This window comes from Paroedura picta, unplaced genomic scaffold (genome assembly GCF_049243985.1).
Source record: "Paroedura picta isolate Pp20150507F unplaced genomic scaffold, Ppicta_v3.0 Ppicta_v3_sca21, whole genome shotgun sequence".
NCBI lineage: Eukaryota > Metazoa > Chordata > Lepidosauria > Squamata > Gekkonidae > Paroedura > Paroedura picta.
The window spans coordinates 2,126,520-2,149,289 of NW_027518618.1; the positions used below are offsets into that span (position 1 = coordinate 2,126,520).

A 22,770-nucleotide genomic window follows, 5' to 3' on the forward strand; every position below is an offset into this window, starting at 1 on the left:
GCGAGTGGTTTTCCTGGCTCTCAAACACTTCTAAGATTTTTTTGTGAACAGTCCCACATATCAATTTACACAATCAATATAGTGACCTCAACTTGCTTAAGTGTACAGGGCTGCTTTAGTCTTTTGGCTGTACACAAAAGGTTCTCGAGATCCTGTTATGGCCGGAAAACATTTGAGGTCTTTCAGAGTGGAGCACATTCAGATTGCAACCAACATTCAGTAGATTAGTTAAGTCATTAGACCATATTTGAACATTCATCATTGAAGTGTGAGTTTAACAAATACCCTGGTGACTTCGTGATTGGAAGACCTTATGTAGGCCTTCCTTCTGGCGCCAGCTCTACCTAGACTGCTGAGACACATTAGTCAACTTCAAACAGACATAATCGTCATCATTGTCCTTACCCAGTAGGTTGTGGTTTCTAGTGTTCCTTTAATGTTAGGTCAAGAGCTTCTTAATCTGCCCCTGCATGTGGACCTTCTACATCAAGGGCTGGTTGGCACCTGAAAATGGAATAGTTCAGCTTAATCGCCTGGAGACCCATTGGATATATAACTGCCGAATATAGGATAGAGCAGCAAGTCACTGATACTGCCCTGGCAGTCAGATGACATTCCACCACAAAGAGTTGGTTCTATGACGGAATAGGCATTGTAAAACGGTGCCGTAAGAAGTTCCTTGGATATCTTGCAGTTAAAGACACCTTGGAGTTTTCTCCAAGAAGAAACCTATCAAGATCTCAAGGTTGCTACCCTAACCACCATTCTGCCATGGTTTAAAGTGAAACCTGTTTCCAGACATCCTCACATTATAAGAATCATAGAATCATAGAGTTGGAAGGCGCCATACAGGCCATCTAGTCCAACCCCCCCTGCTCAACGCAGGATCAGCCCAAAGCATCCTAAAGCATCCTAAGATTCTTAAAAGGGTGTGACCTCTGGAGACCTACAGAGTAGACATAGATTCATGACATGGCAGTTAATTATAGTCTTAAATGTGCTCGTCAACTACCCTTTGAGCCAATTACAGATCCCCGCCTCAATTCCTGAGAATGAAATCACTGTTCCTATTTGCCAACACCACGACAGGTGCATATCAGAGATTGATGCTCTCTTGATCAGCTTAAAAAAAAAAAAAGGCACCATTCCTTCTGAATAAGAAATATATTTCCAATTTTTTTGCCCATGTCCTAAACAGTCTAAAATGATATAATGGCATCAGTGGTCATTAAAAGATCTTTAAAGATGCACCTCTCTAGGATGGAGTAATTTTGGAAGATAAAGCATCTCTCTTTAAAAAACAAGCAACATGAAGATGTGTAAATCAGCAAGCAGTCATTACTTGATCTATTGTTTGACATGAGCCTATTTGGTACGAGGACAATATCAGATTACTTCATATAGTTTGCTGATGCAGCATTTGGAAGCTTATTCAACATGTGAAGCAAGACGGCAGCATCAACCCACCCAAATGGGGACAATACTCTAGGAGGTCCCACAAGATGCCTCCCGCCTCAGAGGGAGAACAACCATTGACTACCTACCATGAAGGATAAAGGTAAAGGTAAAGGTATCCCCTGTGCAAGCACCGAGTCATGTCTGACCCTTGGGGTGACGCCCTCCAGCGTTTTCATGGCAGACTCAATACGGGGTGGTTTGATACTTCTTGTCTAAGGTATACTAAGACATCTTCATCCCTCAGGAGAAAAATGTCCCATCCCCCTAAAGGTAAAGGTATCCCCTGTGCAAGCACCGAGTCATGTCTGACCCTTGGGGTGACGCCCTCTAGCGTTTTCATGGCAGACTCAATACGGGGTGGTTTGCCAGTGCCTTCCCCAGTCATTACCGTTTACCCCCCAGCAGCAAGCCGGGTCCTCATTTTACCGACCTCAGAAGGATGGAAGGCTGAGTCAACCATGAGCCGGCTGCTAGGATTGAACTCCCAGCCTCATGGGCAGAACTTTCAGACTGCATGTCTGCTGCCTTACCCCTCTACGCCACAAGAGGCTCTTGTCCCATCCCCCTATGACTTTATAATTTTTGAAAATTCTGAAAAAGTCTCTTCAGCAGTCTGATCAAGATGTTTTTCTACTTGCCATCCTGGAGTTCGGGAATCCTCCCACTTTTGCATTAACAACCCAGTGCCACATCATCTGTTCCCTAAACTATATGCCCTATTCCATCTAGTGTGCTGTAAGCAAGTGGTAGACTTAGGCCCCTGGGTGACCCACATTTGAATCACCACTTCTGCCCTGGAGGCTCTCTTCATGACCTTGGGTCTGCCCCAGATCCTCAGCCTGGGCTGCCTGACAAGTCATTAACTAGCCTGAAGCTTCCTTGGTTGCTTCCTCAGCTCCCCTCCCCCTCTGGAGGGCCAGCTAGATGGACCTTGGATCATAAAAGTAAGATCCCACGTGCTCACGGGACTATCATATTTATCATCAGAGTTAGCCATTCTTCTTCTCCTTTTCCTGTGTGCTGGCCTCTTACTGCTGAGTAAACCTTCCCCATCGTGGGTAGCAAAGTCATCAGTTCCTCCCGTGCCTGAAAGAGTGCACCCCGGCAGCGAGCCTGGCTAATAAACGCTAAGTGGGTGCCAACTAACTTTGACTGCAAAGACAGAAAATCATTTAGAAATGTGCTTTTAAGAGCTTTCTGCAAGCACAGAGTATTCAGTCCGGGGCTGTGGACTGAATTTAACATGCACTTTGGCTTGCAGTTGGAAAATTCTGCTTACGGAGGCAGAGAACACCACATTGTAAAGACAGAAGACAGCTTTTGATAAGCTCCTTGTTTTTTTTAAAAATAGTCCAGGGTTTGCCGTCATATACCTGAATGGGAGCCATGTCTCTGCATCGTTGACTGTGCTTTTGGAGATGTTAAGTGTTCTTGTGGTGTGCGTACTCAGGCCATATTTTGAAAATACTGTAAATGGAAAACATCTTTGGGACTGAATGTTTGCCTGCCTGTCAGGCTGGCTGCAGGGTGGGGGGAATGTTTTGATCAAGGGATAGAGCGGCTACCTTCTGCTTTGCCTCCTTATTATACATTTGTTGGCTGATGGTAGATCTGTTGTTAGCTGGGGCTTCAATATTTTTCCATTGTGTCTTGGGGAAGTTGTATCTCCTACGCTGCTTGGAGTCCACGAGTGGATAAAAGCAGGTTACAAACATGTGTGTGTGTGAAGTTCCATCAAGTTGTAGCTGACTTATGGCAAACCCTTATGGCCAAACTGTGGCTCTCCACGTGTCCATGGACTACAGTTCCTGTGAGCTCCCTGCCAGGGGCTTCTGGGCAAGAGACTAATAGATATGGTTTGCTATTGCTTTCCTCTGCATAGAGATCCTGGACTGCCTTGGTGGTCTCCCATGGCATCCTGTCTCACACAGAATCCAACCAGTTCCTCTGCCTCTGAACATGGAGGTTCCCTTGAGTCATCACAGCTAGTAGCCACTGCTCAGCTTCTTCTCCAGGAATATCAGAAGAGACCTGCTGGATCAGACCAGGGACGGTCCATCCAGTCCAGCCTCCCATCTCACACAGGGGCCAGCCAGTTTCTCTCCAGGGCCAGCCACAGGGCAGGGAGGCCGAGGCCTTCATAAGGACATCAGGAGAGCCCTGCTGGGTCGGACCAGGGAGGGCCCATCCAGTCCAGCCTCTCGTCTCACACAGGGGCCAGCCAGTTCCTCTGGGGGGCCAATAACAGGGCAGAGAGGACAAGGCCTTTCCCTGATGTTGATTCTTCTCACAAGGATTCAGAGGTCAACTGCCTCTGAACATGGAGGTTCCCTTGAGTCATCACAGCTAGTAGCCACTGCTCAGCTTCTTCTCCAGGAATCTGTTTCGTACCCTTTTAAAGCTGTCTGTGCCTGTGGCCATCAGTACATCCTCTGCCAGTGATTCCTACATTTAAAATCAAAACAGTGGTGGGCCTTTGCATAGCGATCCTTGACTTCCTTGGTGGCCTCCCATCCAGGGCTGACCCTACTTAGATACTTAGACCTGACAAGATCGTGCTAGCCTGGCCATCCAAGATCAAGGCAGGTACCCCAAATAAACAAACAAATAAATACCTAATCCATGTTGATTAAATTTGCATAACTAATATTTATTTGTGTGGGGAACTTCCTAACAGCAAACCACCAAACTCATCCAAAGACCCGTCCTTCCATTTCTTTAAGCCTTCGGGGATTTTGACTGCTGTTTATCAGAGAGAGAGAGAGACCCTCATGCTCCAACGGTGGATCACCTTCTTTGTTTGGCCTGGTGGGAGTCTAAAAATAAATGTGAGTCCTGGGGCTGGGGGCAGCTGCAGCCGTGAGGAAAAACATCAGCCACAGCATGTCAGAAGTCTTTGTGGGCGTGTAACAAACTCTTGGGCTCCTTGGATCCTGGCCACATATTGTCCCTTTTTCTTGACCTGCCCTTGGGTGGGTTGGAGGGAGTAGGAGGTTGGTCTTGGCATGAGTCGTTTTCAGACTGCCTTCTTGAATTTCACTGTATCACGAAAGAGCACAATGTAAGGAACCGTTGCCTGTGAAGCTCTGGCTAGACCCCGTGCAGCCGCAGCTGCTGTGCTCTTCCACAAACATGTTCTCAAGCAGCTGTGCTGTAGAGCAGGGGTAGTCAACCTGTTGTCCTCCAGATGTTCATGGACTACAATTCCCAGGAGCCTCTGCCAGCATTTGCTGGCAGGGGCTCATGGGAATTGTAGTCCATGAATATCTGGAGGACAACAGGTTGACTACCCCTGCTGTAGAGCCAAGGTGAAAAAGCTGGGACAGGTACACCTCTTTTGCTGAAGCACAGCAGCTTGAGAAGGTATTTTCCCACCAGTGTGCTCAGCTTTGTACTTGGAAGGAAATAAAACAGAACCTAACCCATTTTTAGCATTGGCTGTCATACTGGCAGCAATTAAGGTGTATGCTCAAGGTTTTGACTTAAGAATCAGAGTGACACATTTTTTACACTGGCCCAAGATTAATAGTATTTGCTTAACTAGATTAAGGGGATAAGAACATCAGAAGGGCCCTGCTAGATCAGACCAACGGCCCACCCAGGGGCCAACAAATTTCCTTGGAGGGGCAACCAAAGGGCAGGGAGGCTGAGGCCTTGACCTGATGCTTCCTCCTGGCACTGGGATTCGGAGGTGGACTGCCTTTACACGTGGAGGTTCCCTTATGAGCATCCAAAGGGCCCTGCTGGATCAGACCTGTGATCCTTCTAGTCCAGCCTCCCATCTCATCCAGTGGCCAACCAATTCCTCTCGAAGGCCAACAACAAGGCAGGGAGGCTGAGGCCTCCATAAGAACCCACGAAGAGCCCTGCTGGGTCAGACCAGTTAAAATAGTTATTCCAAGTATAGGGAAGTGAGTTGCTTCAACAGTGTGCTTTGATTAGCTTTAAAAGAAATTTGTTACTAGAATTTAGTCACAAATTTGGTTCTAAATTACAGTCCAGTAGGTTTAAAAGTATTTGTATTTGAGCCCTTTGTTCAATATCTTTGAGAATAGGTTATTTTTCCATTCTGCCTAACAAGAAGTGAAATGGCTTAAAAATGTACATTTTATGTATTTTCTTGATAATGATTCAGGTCACGCACACAAAAGCTTCTACCCAGAATTAAACTTAGTTGGTCTTAAAGGTGCCCCTGCACCCATACTCTGTTCCATGTATTTATTTGGTTATATTATGGTCTGCCTTCCTTGCGGACGCTCAAGATGAGTTACATTGTGCAAGTCAAGTACAATCAACAGAAGAGGATTTGGACTACATCAGGGGTCGCCAAACTGTGGCTCTCCAGATGTCCATGGACCACAATTCCCATGAGCCGGGGCTCATGGGAATTGTAGTCCATAGACATCTGGAGAGCCACAGTTTGGCCCAATCTGGACCACCTGAGTCTGAAAACAAAGAAATCTCAAAACAGAACTGGAGCAAAGCCTATAAACATGATGCATCAAGTGGTGTAGAAACTTCCTAGCCTGAAGCATTCTTACAGTGATGGGTAGCAATATTAGTAGCATAGGCCACAATCCCTGTCCTATGCCCATAGCTCCCCGAATAAGATGTGAGTCCCATGATTCTCCACCCAGCAAAGAGGTCCCAACATCTATCTTTAAACAGCCCCGCGGCATGGAGCGCCGCGGACTGAATAAAGGAGTAAGGGCTGTGTGGGAGGAGTTAGGGCGGGCCCTGTCCGGGATAAAAACTCGGAGGGGCCAATCAGGAGCCGCAAAGCGGCTCCTGATTGGCTCCTCTGAGTGTCCATCCCGCCCCAAGCAACGCGGCTCCCCATTGGCTGCTTCACCCGTCCAGGGAATCTGGCCGGCTGCTCCAGACAGCCACGGGTGGGGGGTGGGCCGCGCCGCCTTCTCCCGGCCACCGGAGCGGCCTCACCGCGTCGCAGACGCGGCGAGGCTGCTCCGGCGGCCAGGAGAAGGCTCCAGAGAGCCGTGGGTGGGGGGGTGGGCCTTTGGGGTTTGGGAGGGGGGGTTCCCCTATGACACCTAGAGCCCATTTCATTTGAATATGAAATGGGCTTTAAATCTAGTCCTCAAATAATGCAGCATCAGACCCTCTTCTGTAAACAAGGCTCAGGGATATGAAAGTGGAAGGGGAACTGAATGCATGGTTTCCAGCTGCACTGCCAAAAGAATTTGCATGAGTCAGGAAATGAGGGATCTGGCGGCATAACTGAGGCTGTTTGACCAGCAGGTTTTAAGCCAAGCCAAGCCCTCCATTTACTGCCCAAAGGATATTTTATCAAGGCTGCTCGAGATCAGAATTGTCCCTGGGCCGGAGCCCTGTAAGGCCGTCATCTGGAAACTGTTCAGCTGGAAATGGAGTACGCTTAAGAGTGCATTGAGAACATATTCGGAACGGTTTCGGATTACATGCGTAAGCTCTACCTGGCCGGGGAAATGAAGCTATTGCTAAGGATGCTTTCAGAGAAAACGAGGCCGGTTTCCAAAGAGTGATGGGATTTAAACGGGAGAACCAGGAGCAGCCAAGCTGCTTGGACCATCTCCCTTGGCAGGCACTTCAGGCTAATGGACAGGGGGGGGGGGGGAGAGGCTGGACTGTGACCTCATGGTGATTCTGCACAATCATACCAGTCGGGGTCTTTTCAAGGCCTTCTCTGTGAAGATTAGGAACGGTAAGTAAAGACCTTGTGGAGAGGTAGCCGTTTGATGCGTTTTAGTAAAATCCTTCTGGCTCGAGGGTTGTACGGAATACTGCAGGGCCTCAGTCAGCCATTGGGTCTGATTTGTTGTGCAGATCCCCCTTTGGTTGGTACTTCTTGCTTGCTTACGGATTACAGAAAAATAAGAAATGTGTATGCTTTATTGGTGTAGTGGTTAGGAGTGCGGATTTCTAATCTGGCGAGCCGGGTTTATTATTATCATTATCTATCCAGCTGGCGACTGAGGTCATCCAGCAGGGTGACCAGTACCGTCTCCACCCCGTGACCAGGACAGAAGCCAGACTGATATGGATCGAGTACCGAAGTTTCTTCCAAGAAGGCTAGGAGCTGGTCCGCTGCGGCCCTTTCCACCACCTTACCCAGGAACGCTAGGTGCGATACTGGGCGGTAGTTTGATACTCCGCTCCCCCACATGCAGCCAGCTGGGTGACCTTGGGCTCACCACGGCACTGATAAAGCTGTTCTGATCAAGCAGTGATATCAGGGCTCTCTCAGCCTCACCCACCCCACAGGGTGTCTGTTGTGGGGAGAGGAAAGGGGAGGTGAATGTAAGCCGCTTCTGGGAGAGAGAAGCGGCATCTAAGAACCAACTCTTCTTCTTCTTCAGTAATCTCAGGGCTCCCTCAGCCTCCCCTCCCTCACAGGGTGTCTGTTGTGGGCAGAGGAAGGGAAGGTGGTTTGAGGCTCCTTCGGATAGAGAAAAGCAGCATATAAGAGCAACTCTTCTTCTTCTTCTAAAACTAGATTTAAAGCACGTTGTACTTTTAAATACAACGGGCGCTAGAAAGGGTGGATGGGAGGAGAGAGTTGTGTGAATGAAGAAGACCGATCAGCAAGGAGGGAGAAAAGAAGGGAAGAATGCAGAGGGGGTGGAAGGCAGGTGTGGGGTAAGGAGGTGGGACACAGGTGGCCGAGTTAAAGAATGAATGGAGAAGGAAGGTAGCAGCAGCTGGAGAGGCATGAGGGCACAAGAGAAAGAGAAAGAGAAGGGTTTGAGAGGGCTTCTTGCCCCTGCACAGCCCTGGCAGCGGTGCGGCCTCCCCCCTGGGCCCCCCCTCCCCACCCAGGGCCTTTTCAGAGGGTTTTGCCACACCCTCCCTGATCTTTTTATTTGCGGGGGGGGGGTGATCGGTGCGCATAAGCCCATCAGACGGCTGGCAGAGGAGAGCTCTTTCTGCACTCTTGGCCTGGAAGGCTCTGGTGAGGTCCTAAGATTCAAGCCATTTCCTGTCTCATCTCTAGCAGTTCAGTGGGTCCCAGGCTGCCTGGTGGGGGAGAAGAGGAGGTGAAAGCCGGGCCAGGGAAGATTGGAAGTTAAACGCCTCACCCCACAGTCATTAAAGCAAAACCATCTTGCACTGCCTAATGCTTATTGATGTTCTAAAGCAAATATAAATACATGTACTGACCAGTGAGATTTCTCGAAGCCAAACAGTAGTCTGAGAACACTTGGTGCTGTCAACAACTTGGAAGCCTCTCTGGTCACAGGACAGCCAGGCCCCTGAGGGGAGCTACGACGGCAGGCTGTGTAGTTTTCAACTGCACCTGTGGAGCGTTGGATGGGAAGTATCAAGTGTTTGGCGAAAGTCTGCAGAGTGTATGGAATTGTTCTGGCCCGAGTCAGACCAACTCCCGGGAGAGCCAGTGTGGTGTAGTGGCTAAAGAGCAGCAGCCTCTAATCTGGAGAGCAGGTTTTGAGTCCCCACTCTTCCTCAGGCAGCCAGCTGGGTGACCCTGGGCTAGGCACAGTTGTCTTCAAGTTCTCTCAGCTTCTCAGCAGAGCAGGTCTCTTCAAGTTCTCTCAGCTTCGGCATGCTGCACATCCACGGTCCCCAGGCGGTTTCAGGAACACAGCTGCCGCCTGTGCCCACCCCCCCGGGAGAACTGCCCGGCCCCAGACCCATGCCCACTGAGCTCACCACGGTGGTGCCCTGCATGCTGTGGCCACTAATGCTCCTGCCTGGCTGCAGAGCTGGAGTGCGGCAACCGCCTGCTCACCATGAAGACACCTGCCCAGCCTCAGGGGCCACTGAGCGGGAGGTGCCAGCTGCGCCCATGCCACCACTGTGCTGTTGCCGCTACCCAGAAAGACTCCCAGCCCTGACCCCATCGTCCACAGTCCGGGGAGTGACGGTGGTGCCGAGCGTCCTTCAGCAGTTAGGGCCGGCCGCGAAACTGTGCCTCCACCCGATGCACCACCCCGCCAACACTGATGCCCAGGACCCTGCAGCCTCGCCCAACACTGCTCAGTAAGGCCGAAGCCCAACGTGGCACCCCCCATGGTCTCCTGCACCTACCTGTGTCTGCCCCGCCATTTTCCCCCTCTGAGGTCGCCAGCGGACACCAGGCCTCAACGTGCCTCCAGTGCTCTGCCCCTCCCACACTCCCCCTTTACAACGCTAGCACCTGTTGCATTTTAAACTGCAGCGGGCTTCACAGCTAGTACCATAAATAAATATGATCTTGCTTAGGGTTACCTTGTTGTTGTAGAAGAGGAAGCCTTGCTTAGAACCTCCATGGGAGCCAGGAGGGTGGAGCATGTGGGGTTTTGCAAGTGGGCTAGTGGTGCCTTGGAGGAGGGGCCTGGAAGCCCTGCAGAGCAAAGAAAACCTCCTCCTCATAATTCACTGAGACCTCCTACCGAGAAACAGGCAAAAGGCTTCCCAGTTTACAAGAGCTACGCCGGTCTCTGTTGCGTATGTGGCCGTTACTGATGTTCTTTCTGGAGTCTTTGAGTGGATTTTGAACTGTGCGGAACCTGGCTCGTGCAGATGTACTTTGGTTTCTAATGGATTGCTTTCAGGAGGGTTTCTGTGATGACTTGCAAGACGCTTTAAAGGCCTCTGTGGTTTGGAAACACCCTCAGAGTGCAAATAAACTCTTGCTTGCCTACATAACTTCTGCAGTGTGTTTGTTCTACTTTGGGTACTCTGCGATTTGGAGAGCGTAGGATGGCCCGCGGGGGAATTGTGAATCGAATTCAGGTTTCAGATCCCGCTTAAGAGAGAGAGAGTGGTGGAAGAGAAATAGCTGGCAGTTTGGTGCGCTGGAAACTGGGGGAGTTTTATTTTCAGAGAGCTTCTCTTGACTTGCACATGACCATTTTCTAGTAACTGGTGATGCTCTGGGGCCTTGGATCATGTATTCAGGAAGGACTACAAACGTGTGAGGTAATAAGTGGCAGAAGATAGTAGCGTGAACTCGTTCTTGATATCCAAGAATGTACAAATACTTCCCATTTTATTGGCTACTACTGAGTTTGAGTCCGGTGGCACATTAAAGACTCAAATGTCAGATAAACATGGCTACCCACCTGCATCTGTTTTATTGGCTCATGCCATGTTGAATCTGGGGTTTTAATCCCTTTATGGAAAAGGTGTGTGTTTCTTGCAAAAACTGAAAGCAGCTCCGCCATTTTGCCCTTTTTGGACATGGTAAATGCAGCTTGGTGCATGACATCCCCGAAGAAAAACTGATTGTCGGTTGTTGGTTACTTTATAACATTGGGGGGGGGGTAACTGGTAGTCAGACCAAATTGATTTTGGGGTGTTTACCTCAATTTATTTATTATATTTACTTATTATATGTATATACTGCTCTCTCTGAAGGCCCAATGACATTCAGTTGCATTCAGTTGCATTTGCGTGCATCATGGTGCATAAGCATGGTGCCAACACACATGGCAACATGTCTTGTGGTTTAAGTAAACAAACAACTTTAGCTAAGTGTCCATTGGAATGGATAGGGTATATTGGACCCTAGTACACAGAACTGAGGTACACAGAACTGAGGGACACAATATTAAGAGTTTTGTTAGTCATCCATGGAGACTTTTAATTTCTTTTGGCTACAGGAATAATCTTTGTACATTCTTTCTTGATAATATTTCTGGTCTCAACCCATAGTTCTTCCATTTCCTATTCACTTGAACATAGTAGTGCAAATGTATTCTTTATATGGTCTTTAAACTCTTCAAGAATGTTGTTCAGCTTGTATTTGACACAGTCAATATTTTGGTGGTTTTCTTCAGCTTTGTTTTGATTTTTTACATTAATAATTCATGGTCTGTACCTCAGTCAATCCATGGTCTTGCTTAAGAAGAGAGAATGGAGTAGGGATGACCAAACTGTGGCTCTCCAGAAATCCATGGACAACAATTGGCATGAGCATGTTCTGGCAGGGGCTCATGGGAATTCAGTTTAGAATAGTACTTCCAGTCATGTAATCTATTTGATTTCTGCATTGGCCACCTAGTGATGTCCACATATACAATATGATCCTACTGAGCATTTATGCAGCATTTTAAAATTCATGTTACCATGCAGCCCGGGAAGGTAGGAAAGCATTTCTACATAGTGTAGCAGGGCAGAGGCTTGGAAGAGCTGACCAGCGGTTTCATGGCAGAGATGAGAACTGAACGGAAGATGTCTTGATTTCTAGCTCTTGTAGTCGATGTGGTGGGACCACACAATCCTCTTGGGCAGCAAGCTCAGAATCCTGGCATCTTTCGGATTAGAGTTGCGCAGCGCGGTGCAGTGCAGCCGCTTTGGCAATCAACGAAGCCTGAAGTGGCCAGCGCCACGGCATGGAGACGAGGGGCGCTGTGCAGGTGCCCCCCCCCCATGCTGCAGCGCTGTCCACCTTGGGCTTCAGTGATCACCGAAGTGGCTGAACCGTCCGGCCCTATTTCTGATGCGCTGTTTGTTCAAGCTAATGCACTCCTTTGCAGCACATGCCACAGATTCCCATTTCCCTTGCACTGATGGGCTGAGTCTCCACCTCCCCAGCCAGTAAGCTGCTAACTTGCCCAATGAAAGTCTTGCTCCCAGCTGATTCACGCCTTAGGGCGGTTGTCTTCATTGACACATGTAACCCCTGCAAGTGTGTGTGAGATGGCTCTGGGGACAGTCAGGGTGAAGTCGCCACTGGTACAGGAAGGCAGGGCTTCTCTGGTTCTGGTGGTGTGGAGAAGTGCCCCATGGCCTAAGGCCGCAGTGTTTGCGGGAGCCTGTGGGAGTAGGTGAAGGCCGTGGGGAGAGAGACAACAGTAGGCCCCCTTCTGCAACAGAAGCCGGCCGGAGGAGGGTTCCGTTATAGCACGACGGTGGGGATGTTTGATGAACGAGGTGCACATGTTTGCATAAGAAGCCACTGGGGGATCGAAAAGCAGATTAGCCATAATGTGCTTATTCTGCCAAGTTTCTCTCTCACTGCTTGAAAGGAAACGGCTTTTCTGCTCTTCCCGGATTACATTCTGAGGCTGGCATGTGGGAGAAGTCTGGGGCCGGATTCTGGCAGCTCCAGCCCATCTGCTGGAGGGGAGAGGCCCACAGTTGGCAGGGCGTGGGCACCACGGTGGGTTTTCCTCAGGCCAGCAAAGGCATCCCTCAAGTGCAGGAGCTTTTCTCAGCCTCAGGACTGTGGCCTCCTCTGAAGGACTTTGTGCAGGACGGGAGGCTGCCTGGGTAGTCGAGAGCCGCTGCTTTATGTGTAAAAGAGCAGCTATCACAGGCAATGAGGGGCTGCTGAGGCTTCCTCACAGCTACTGCACCTGCCATCGGCCTTCTTACTACCAGGCGGTCAGGGCTCTCTGCTTTCAAGGTTTGTTAGCGATGGGACGTTTTGGAGCACATTGCTTTATTAGGGTTGCCATAAGTCAGTAAGTCAACATTTGCACAGGGTCCCTGGCCCCAAAGAAGCTAAACTGGCCCTGACCTGGTGGAACACTCCGCCTAATGAGATCAGGGCACTGGGAGACCTCCAGCCGTTCTGCAGGGCCTGCAAGATGGAGCTGTCCCACCAGGCCTAGGGGGGAGGCCTAGAAACACCCGCATGGCTGGCGTCCCTATCTGAGATGCCCAGAACACCCACCCACCCAGAACGATGACTGGAAAGGCACTTTATGTGCCCCCTCTCTGGCGAGAAGGAGGTGGCCATCCTGAAATTGCTGGATTTTAAATGTTTAATGGCCTAAATCAGGATTTTGTTATTTTATTATAGATGATGATGATGATGATGTATTTATTATGTTGTGTGCCCCCTGGGGAAGGGCGGCATATAAGTAGAAAATAAAGTCGGAAGCAACTTGATGGCACCTAAATCCCACGTGCAGATGCAGATTGTTCAAAAATGGAGATCTTTAGGGCAAATGTTCATACCGCTTGAATATTAAGAATCTACAAATCTACTGTCCAAGTCCTCCTTTAAATGTTCCAGTGATGATTCTGATCTCACGTTGAGGAAAAATGGGATGTTTTCCATCTCAGCTGCTCTTTTCCTGTCCTGTGTGGCCTCCGTCTTGATCTTCCCATGTTGTAAGTTTATTTGTGGCCAAACAGAAGTTTGCAGACGTGTTTTGCTTCGCGCAGCCTTTATCCTGCCAGTCCTTTGCTCCTTTGCTATTGAGTTACAGGAAACCCCAAAGTTGTGATATCAACTGTGGCATGGAAACATGTGTGTGTGTGTGTGTGTGCATGGGGGGGGGGAGCCCTTTGGAGTGATGGTCCCGGCACAGAACTTATAATTCCCTGCAGAGCAGTGAAAGGAGCCGCAGGCTTTCTGGGTGAGCCAGATAAAATGCCCTTGTCAGTCTTGCTGGTTTCAACAAAGGAAAGGCCGTCTTGTGGCCTGGGATCTTGCACACATCCTATTTGACACAAAACCCTTGTGGGGTAGCTGCGGGGTTGGGGGAGCCCCTTTTCTCACAGGATCAGGGACCCCAGTGGTAAGGGGCTACTAACAAGCATAACCTCTTCACGAGGGGCTGTGGTTGCAGCTGCAACTACTGCCTGGGGTAGGCCTGCTTCTCAGCCCGATCTATGAGTCTGGGGGCTTGGGAATGAACCCCGTGGCCCATGGGGCTTGTCTGCCTGGATTTCTGTGGGGTTTGGGCTGCTTTGCTTCTGGAGAATTTGGGGCGGTGCGCCTAGTCCTCTTCCCGCTGCACTTCCCCTCCCTCTGCTGCTTTCTTGGTAACTGGCCCAGTGGGTCCCGGTGAGCTTTGTGACGGAGTGGGGATGCAGCCCTGGGTTTCCTGCCAACCGCATTTGTTGTAGTTGCTGTCAAGTTGCAGCCTAGGAGGGGGCTTGAGGCAAGAGACGTTCAGAGGTGGTTTGCCGTGGCCTGACCTGCTTAGCTTGCCAGCTTGGGCTAGCCGGGCCTGTCCATTCTTGCTTCCTTCCTTCCTTCAGCTTTGGCACACCCATGGGCTGGTTGCAGTCGTTCATAGGCTGTTGTAGAAGACCGAGTCTGGTGTGAGACAGGATTCTGTAACGTAAACATGGAAGTGGATTGCAGGAAGCATTAAGGCTCTTATTAAACATTGCTGTTTTCTGCGCTGGGAAGTCGAATGGCTTTTACAGTTGACTTGCGTCCCTTCCGAGCACACGGGGCGGCTTGTGAGCGGTCGCCAGCGTCATAACTCCCAGGCCATGGGTGCCTTGTTGTTAGCCTCTGAGTGCAGCTGATGGCGAAGATGAGAAGAGGACTGCAGAGATGCGAGGAGCTCCGCGGACCCACAAAAGGGCCGAGGCCTAATGGTGCGCAGGCAGCATAGCCATCTTGCAGGCCCCACCGTCTCCACATCGCCTGACTTTTAAGGACGAAAATGAGCTGTGTTGGGGAGGCACATATTGCCGTGCTCTCTGGCACACCCGTATTCTTCCCACAGAAAATGAAGCTCTCTTGTTGGCGGAGAGCAGCAGGGGAGAGTCAGGGTCATGCTTGCTAACAGGAGACTGGCGCTTGCGAGAGCCCCTTAATGACTGTGCCCGGGTGTTCAAACAGCCCCTTCATGTTCCACCACGTTCCTTTTCCCCCTCCCCTTCTCTAGTTTCAACATGCTCACCTTTTGATGTTTCTGTCTGGGCCCTGTTGCATATGGAAATGAGACTGGCGCATGTGGGTGAGGGCGGCTTAACTAGCCCCCTTTGGTCACCGAAACACAGCCATGGTGCAGCCTGAGGCTCCCTAACAACAAGCTGGCGGCCGAGGACCGGCGCTCTCCCAAGGTGCCGTTCTTCCAGGGAAACCTTCACCAGGCAGCCGAGCCTTTTCCCACTCCTCTTTGACAAGGCTGATTGGAAGGACACAATCAAGAAGAAGTGGATCCTTGCAGCAGAGCTGGCCAGAGAGATTGTGGTGGCTCCAGCAGAATTTCCGGGATGCCCATGGCATGCTGGAAGCCCGTCTCCTCCTAAAAAATTGTAACAAACATGAGCCTAGCAAGGGTCAGTCCATGAGGCATGCAGAAGTGAGCTTCACGGTCAGAGTAGTTCAGCAGTGGAATAGGCTGCCTAAGGAGGTGGTGAGCTCCCCCTCACTGGCAGTCTTCAAGCAAAGGTTGGATACACACTTTTCTTGGATGCTTTAGGATGCTTTGGGCTGATCCTGCGTTGAGCAGGGGGTTGGACTAGATGGCCTGTGTGGCCCCTTCCAACTCTATGATTCTGTTCTATTCTCCATGGCCAAACCTGTCTTGCTTCCACTTAGTGGCCCTTCGTGGTGCCCCAAATCTACCCCGCGTCACCCTGGCTCTGAGTGAGCAGGAGAGGTCCTTGGGCCATGTGTGTGTGTGTGTGTTTCATAGGGCCCGTGTTATCCATTGACGAGTTTGGACTTCAGGCTTACGGGGAAGACAGATGACAGCGGTGGCAGCTGCTGCTTCTCGGCTCCCGGGCGCAGGGGCACAGAGATTCTTTTGTTCCCGGCGTGGAATTATACGGCCCTCTGGGCTGGTCCATTAACCCAGTTTCTCTCCCCGACAGAGGGAATTGCTTTCTACGAAATGAGGCCCCATCCAGGCAGCCCTCTGCAGCAATTAAGAGCTTTTAAGCCCCACCGTTGATGATCGGTGCTTGGAATAAATCCTCCTCATTCCAGATTTCACCTTCCCGCAGTCTGTTCCTGGCCCACGTCCAGCTTTTCCCTCTGCAAATATGGGACTCCAAGAACGTGGCATTTAAAACCCGCTGCTGGATCGGGAAGTTCTGCTCTTGCTGCTCGCAGTGTGACCGAAGGCCTTCGTGCTTTACGAGGTCAAGCATAGTAATTCTCCAGAAGCCGCACGTTTGGTTCGGTCCCGTGGATATATTCAAATGGGCTGAAGTAGCCCAATAAAATCAGAGTTTAGTAGCACCTTTAAGACCAACAAAGATTTAAAGGTGCTACCGGACTCTGATTTTATTGTCCCATGGCTATGTCATGCTAGCAGAAGCACTTTCCTTTAGTGGCAGATGATACTCAGTTCTAAACCGAGAAAGCCCTGTAAAAGGCACCTTGCAGTAAGAGTCCCCGCGGCCCTTTCTAGTGTTTGGTGTGCTGGTTCACGAGCGCTCTCTTGTAATCCTTACGGCAGCCTTGGAGGCTACTAATCCCACCCCCATATTGTAGCTGGGGAAGAGGCTCAGAATAGCTCCCCCAAGACCACAGAATGAGTTCATGACAGCGCTGAGATCTGAGAGAGGCTCTTTGCCCATCTGCTGCTCCTTAAACTGTTGTGCTCTTCCCTGGGCCCGTGGTAGAGAATGGAGCTCGCGTGCAAACGTGCCTCGTAGGTTCAAGCCCCGGTGTCTCCAGCTGAAGAGGCCTGAGCACCATTCCCCTCTGCCTGAAGCCCCTCCCAGCTGGATGGGCGAATACCGCTGTCTGTTTCCCCTGATGGCTGTGTGGGTCGGCATGTCCCATGGGGAAGAGAGAGAGTGAAGAAAGGAACAAAAGTTTTGAGGGCACCAAGTGCACCTCAAATCCTCAGGGAACCTCAGGCAGGGACAGGCCTAATTCGACACATCTGGCATGGAGATTGGAGCAGGGTAGAGACAGAAGGCTCGGTTTGAAACTCATTTGTCCAGTAATTTTGTCGCCTCTTTAAAGCAAGCTCGCTGGTGGGTGGGAGGGTGTGCACCTGGAGCAGGTGGCACCGAGGTCTGCCTTCTCACCTGCATTTCCCCTCCCCGAGCGAGACACAGTGTGGGAAATACTGGGGCATCTCACTTCCTCTGTTAATAAAAGACTGGCATCTGATGCCTGGTCTCCTGGGGGGCAAAAAACCAAATTCATATGAAACCTAAAAGTACGATAAGATGAAGAGAAGAGGTTTCTGCATCTTAGGGAAATGTACGTAGAATCGTTTTGAAAATAAGATTGCATTGCTATTTGGTGAAGGGCCTTTAGGCAGAGTCCATTCAGTTTTATTCACTTTGCTTACAGGCTGCCTTGCTTGCTGTGGCTGAAGCTGAATGACAAAATGTATTTGTTTATTTGTTTGTTGTATTTATATACCGGCCTCCTCTTGGGGCACGGGGTGGCTTACCGAGAACCTGAAAGCCATAAGAGATACACTGTAGGTCCAGTAACGGCATCTGTTAATAATGGCAGCAATAATAGGAACATCAATAATAATTGAACCGTAAACACATCGACTGTAACCCCACAGAGTGGTCATTGCAGGATTGCCCCATGGTGAACTTGATGGGCATATCTGAATGGGAGGGGGTCTGGGGGCCCAGTGGATGTTGCCTGTTCAGTTGACCTCAACCAAATACCTGGTGGAAGAGAAGTATCTTGCAGGCTCCGACAGAGCCCGGATTTCCCCTGAGAGCTCGTTTCATCAGCTGGGGGCCCAAACAGAGAATGACCTGGCCCTGGTTGAGGCCAGATGTGCTTCCTTGGGGACAAACAGATTCAGTCAGACGGCATAAGACATTCCAAAACTATTCAGAATTAGGAAACAGTGCAAACAAAAGACTGTCTTAAGGCACGACATACCATCGTCCGTGCAGAAGAAGATCCTGCATCTAGACATGGCCTCAGCTTGTCTGGCACTTTTCAACCTCTTGAGTATTTTTCCTCCATCTCTTTACATGAGGGTGGCCACACTGCGGTGGCCATGGGAATTGTAGTCCCTGGACATCTGGCGAGCCACAGTTTGCCCCCCCCCCCCCTGCTTTACCTTAACGTGAAGGCCTCCACCCATCCACCTAGGTGCGGTGACTTCTCTCCCCCACCCGCTCCCCCAAGAACTTTCTGGAACTGTGAATTTACAGGCATAATTTCTTCTCCTCCAGGTCTGAGCACAGAAGGTATCTACCGGGTGAGCGGAAACAAGTCCGAGATGGAGAGCCTGCAGCGACAGTTTGACCAAGGTAAACGCCCCATTCCGGAAGGCTGTGGAATGACTGAGAGGAACGCACATAAACGAGCAGGCTGGTGTCTCATGAAAGTAGAAATAGGATTGCCGCCCCCCCCTCACCCAAGCAATGTGGCATGAGCAAGAGCTGCCCCCCCCCCCGGGTAGTGGGCGTGTTCTTGCTCGCATCTCCTCTGCCTCCTGGCGGTAGCTGCAGGGTCTGACCGCTGTCTGATCCCCTCTCTGCAGATCATGGCCTGGACTTTGCTGAGAAGGACTTCACCGTGAACGCCGTCGCCGGAGCCATGAAGAGCTTCTTCTCCGAGCTGCCCGATCCGCTGGTTCCCTACAACATGCAGACAGAGCTGGTGGAGGCGCACAGTGAGTGTGCCATCCGGCCATTTGAGAATTCTGATTGGTTATAGAGGACAGGGGTACTCAACCTGTGGTCCTCCAGATGTCCATGGACTACAATTCCCATGAGCCCCTGCCCGCATTTGCGGGCAGGGGCTCATGGGAATTGTAGTCCATGGACATCTGGAGGACCACAGGTTTGACTACCCCTGAGTACAGGGGAGAGTCTGGGTCCTTCTCCCCCTTTTCTCTCATTGGGGGACCCACAGCACTTTTAGCCATGAGGTCCCCGGTCTGCATTTTAATTCCACGTTTAAGTGCCAGCTTGGTGTAGTGGATTAGAGCGGCAGCTCCTAATTTGGTGGACTGGGCTTGATTCTCCGCTTCTCCACATGCAGCTAGGTTGGGTGACCTTGGGCTTGTCACAGCCCTGAAAGTGCTGTTCTCACGGAGCAGTAACATCAGCGCTCCCTCAGCCCCACCTACCTCGCAGGGTGCCTGTTGTGGGGAGAGGAAAGGGAAGGTGAACGTGAGCCGCTTTGAGACTCCTTCGGCTAGAGAAAAGCAGGGTATAAAAGCCAACTCTTCTTCTTTCTGCATGGTACCGATACAACAAGCAAACATATGACAGACATAACCTGTTGGAAGAGAGGTTAGGAAAATGCCACCCGTACACTTGCTATCCCAATTCAGTTCCTTCTCTGCTTCCCAATCCCAGTTCTTCAGGAGGCTGTAAAGGCTTGACACCCCCCCCCCCCCCCCGCCACACATTCCTTATGCTGCTTTGCTTGTTAATTCAGCTCAGACAAGTTCAAATGTGAAATTGTAGAGATCTGGCCATTGTCTGTGAGCTCTTCTTTTCAAGCTGCTACATAATTTAGTTTAGCGAGGTGGTGTCTTTCTTTAAAAAAAAAAAACACGTGCTCTAATTTCCTTGCTGCCGCTTCAGCCTCATAAGGTTCTGTCTGCCTTTGGCTCTCTCAACAATAGCAATATCTGAAAAGATGGATGTACCTGGAATGCAGTTACCAATAGCCAGGTACCTTGATCCTGGGAGCCATTTCCTCTGCAGTAGAGCCATGTGGAACACCACCGAAGCTTCCCTTTATTTAAAGAAGACTTTCAAAAGGTTTCTTGATTGCCCTGGAAGGCTTTTTTCAAATGGGTGGGAGTAAATTTTTAATATATTTAAAAAATTTGTTAAACCTTTATTGGATAATATGGTCAAATTGACCTGCCCTTCCACCCTCCCCCCCAGTCAGTGATGGGCCTGGAGGGGTGGGGAGGGGCTCCAGGTGGGCGTGTCCACTGCTGTTCTTCCCACCCATAGTTTGCAGACTTGTGCCACTTTGGGGGCTTCTTGAAGCCTGAAGAATGTTTCAGGAGGTTCTCAATGATAAAAAAAATTGGGGACTCGTTTAAAGGGAGGGCGGCATAGAAATGTAAAACATGTGAAATAAGTAGGGCCTTCTAGAGGAGGTGGAAAGCACCATTTGTAAATTTTGATTATTACTCAGTGTTGTTTCAAATCATCCCCCCCACACACACACACACACACATTTCCTGGTGATTGCTACTACTTATTATCATTACTAGTATTCAAGCCCACTGCAGTCTAAATGCAGTAGGCGCTGGCAGTAGGAGGGGGGCGGGAGGCAGGCCGTTGGAGGCGGGGCGGGGTCGCAGGAGGCTTGGCCCTGGCAGGCACATGTGGGCTGCGGTGTACCTGTAAGGTGGTGGCAAGCTCACCACTCCGCACATACCATGGGGCGGCGGTGGGCACATTTGGCAAAGCAGCAGGTGTGGGGTCGCCTCCTTTTGCTCATCCTCAGTGGATGTTGTGGCTTGTGGGTGTCCTTGTGGAGGCAGTGGGCTTGAATGGGTCAGCCACAACACTGACGAAATCCTCTCCTCAACGGAGCTGCAGCCTGTCCTCTCTTGACAGAGCTATCACAATATTTGAAGAGAACATTTTTTGCCTCCTTGAAGGGCTCCAGTGATTAGATCGGAATTATACTTCTAGCACCACCTAGAGCAAGAAAATAAAATAGCATGCCAGAAAAAAGTTCTATTGTGTGGGAGAACTGCTGAGGCAGCATCTTCTGGATTTAATTTTACCCACCCCTGCCCCCCTAAGCCACAGAAATGACTTCCAGTATATCATGCGTGCTTTGTTTTTTAAAAAATTACGTAGGGTCACTAAATCATGGCACTGTTATGAAAGGGCCACTGCTCCGAGCTCTTTCCCACAGCTGTCACCTCCCTATTGTGCTAGGTGGGATTTGGGGGGCTATGCTAGGGGGCTGCAGAGTGGGCTCTGTGGGATGCCATCGGCTGGGAAACTCTCCCCACGGGCCCCTTTAGTAATGAACGGGAGCCTGCCTCCAAATCTTGTTTCTACCTTGGTGTAACCCATGTCAGTTAACGTTTGTAAATCCAGCCAGGTGGCCCATCTGAGCATTCTGTAAGTTGAGTACAAGTTGAGTAGAAGTCATTGAGCTTCTAGAATATCTACTAATGCGGTATTCTTGGGGTACGATTGGATACGATTCAAGGAGTCGGCCACCTGAGCTGCTCTCCTCGGGCCATGGCTGTGACTTAGTGGAAGAGCAGCTGCTTTCCATGGAAAAGGTCTAAGGTGCAATCCCTGGAAAGAATGAGGCTAGGGGTGAGGTGAAGAACCTCAGCAGGAGACCCCGGATCTGCTGGCCTGAGTAGACTTACATGGATGGACCAGTGCTTGGATTCAGTATGAGGAAGCATCAGGTTTCTGCTGGCCCTGCAGAGGAACTGGCTGGCCCCTGGGTGAGACGGGAGGCTGGACTGGATGGGCCCTCCCTGGTCTGACCCAGCAGGGCTCCCCTGATGTCCTTAGGAAGGCCTCGGCCTCTCTGCCCTGTGGCTGGCCCTCCAGAGGAACTGGCTGGCCCCTGGGTGAGACGGGAGGCTGGACTGGATGGGCCCTCCCTGGTCTGACCCAGCAGGGCTCTTCTGGTGTCCTTAGGAAGGCCTTGGCCTCTCTGCCCTGTGGCTGGCCCTCCAGAGGATCTGGCTGGCCCCTGTGTAGGATGGGAGGCTGGAGTAGATGGGCCCTCCCTGGTCTTGTGTTCGTAATGTCATCAGTTAATGAAACAGGTTCTAAACCAGGAGGTGAGGGCCATTTGTGATTTCCCCTCTCCTGCAATCTTCAGATCTCAATTCTCCCCCCACCCAGAATCATGTTCATGTTTCAGGGAATCTTTGGGTCAGATGGCAGTTTTTGAACAAACAGAAGGTTTATATTGAACATCGCTTGGCACGTGTCATGGAACTGATAAAACAGCAGGGAAAATAGTTTTAGTCGCCTGCCAGTTAGCCTGGATCCTCTCTGCTTTAGGTTCTCTGATATTTAACAGCATGACTTCCGTTTGCTCTCACTGCAGGCTGGTGGGCGGGAGCGGCTAGGGGCTCCCAGGATTTCATTTTGGGAGCAGTGTTGGTGCTTGCCTTACGCGTGGGCAGCTGAGGGGAATAACCTGTCTTCTAACTGGTCATTTCCCTCCTTGTGCAAACAGAGATCAACGACAGGGAGCAAAAGCTGCACGCCCTGAAGGAGGTGCTGAAGAAATTTCCCAAGGAGAACCACGAGGTCTTCAAATATGTCATCTCTCATTTGAACAAGTATGTCCGATCCGCGTCTTCTTGCTTCCCCCCCCCCTGAGAAGCGGGCCTGGGGAGGGGAGGGTGAGGCCCTCCCCCTCTGTCGCGTAGTGGGGCTTGTCAAACAAGTGTAGGAGCCGTGCAAAGTCAGCGCTGGCTCGTTTTGCGGCAGCAGCAGCAGGGCCTGCCTGGAGTGAACCTCTTTCCTGACACGTCTTCCAATTAGGCCTGCATTTGTCAAGGGTCTCATTAAGTCCGGTGAATTTGGCTCCTTGCAGGAATTGGCAGTGGGGCCCTGGCAGAGTCTGTTCTCAGTCCTGCTCCCTCCCCGGTTCTGTTGGCTGCAGCGGCAGGGCTTCGGTCGCTTGGCACAGGCCGCGTTCACAAAGCTCCGCTCTTCTGCCTGCTGCTAACGAGTCCCGCATTAACCCCTTTGGTGCTACAG

The 22,770-nt window shown here is 50.7% G+C and overlaps 1 protein-coding gene across 1 annotated transcript in view; it reads left to right on the forward strand.

Moving 5' to 3' along the window:
- The window catches only part of ARHGAP35 (Rho GTPase activating protein 35), a 105,079-nt gene that overhangs the window by 76,309 nt on the left and 6,000 nt on the right, over positions 1-22,770 (forward strand). The window contains 3 exon segments of the mRNA XM_077318579.1: positions 18,271-18,348; positions 18,582-18,713; positions 22,241-22,346. Coding sequence (XP_077174694.1) covers positions 18,271-18,348; positions 18,582-18,713; positions 22,241-22,346 — 316 coding nt within the window.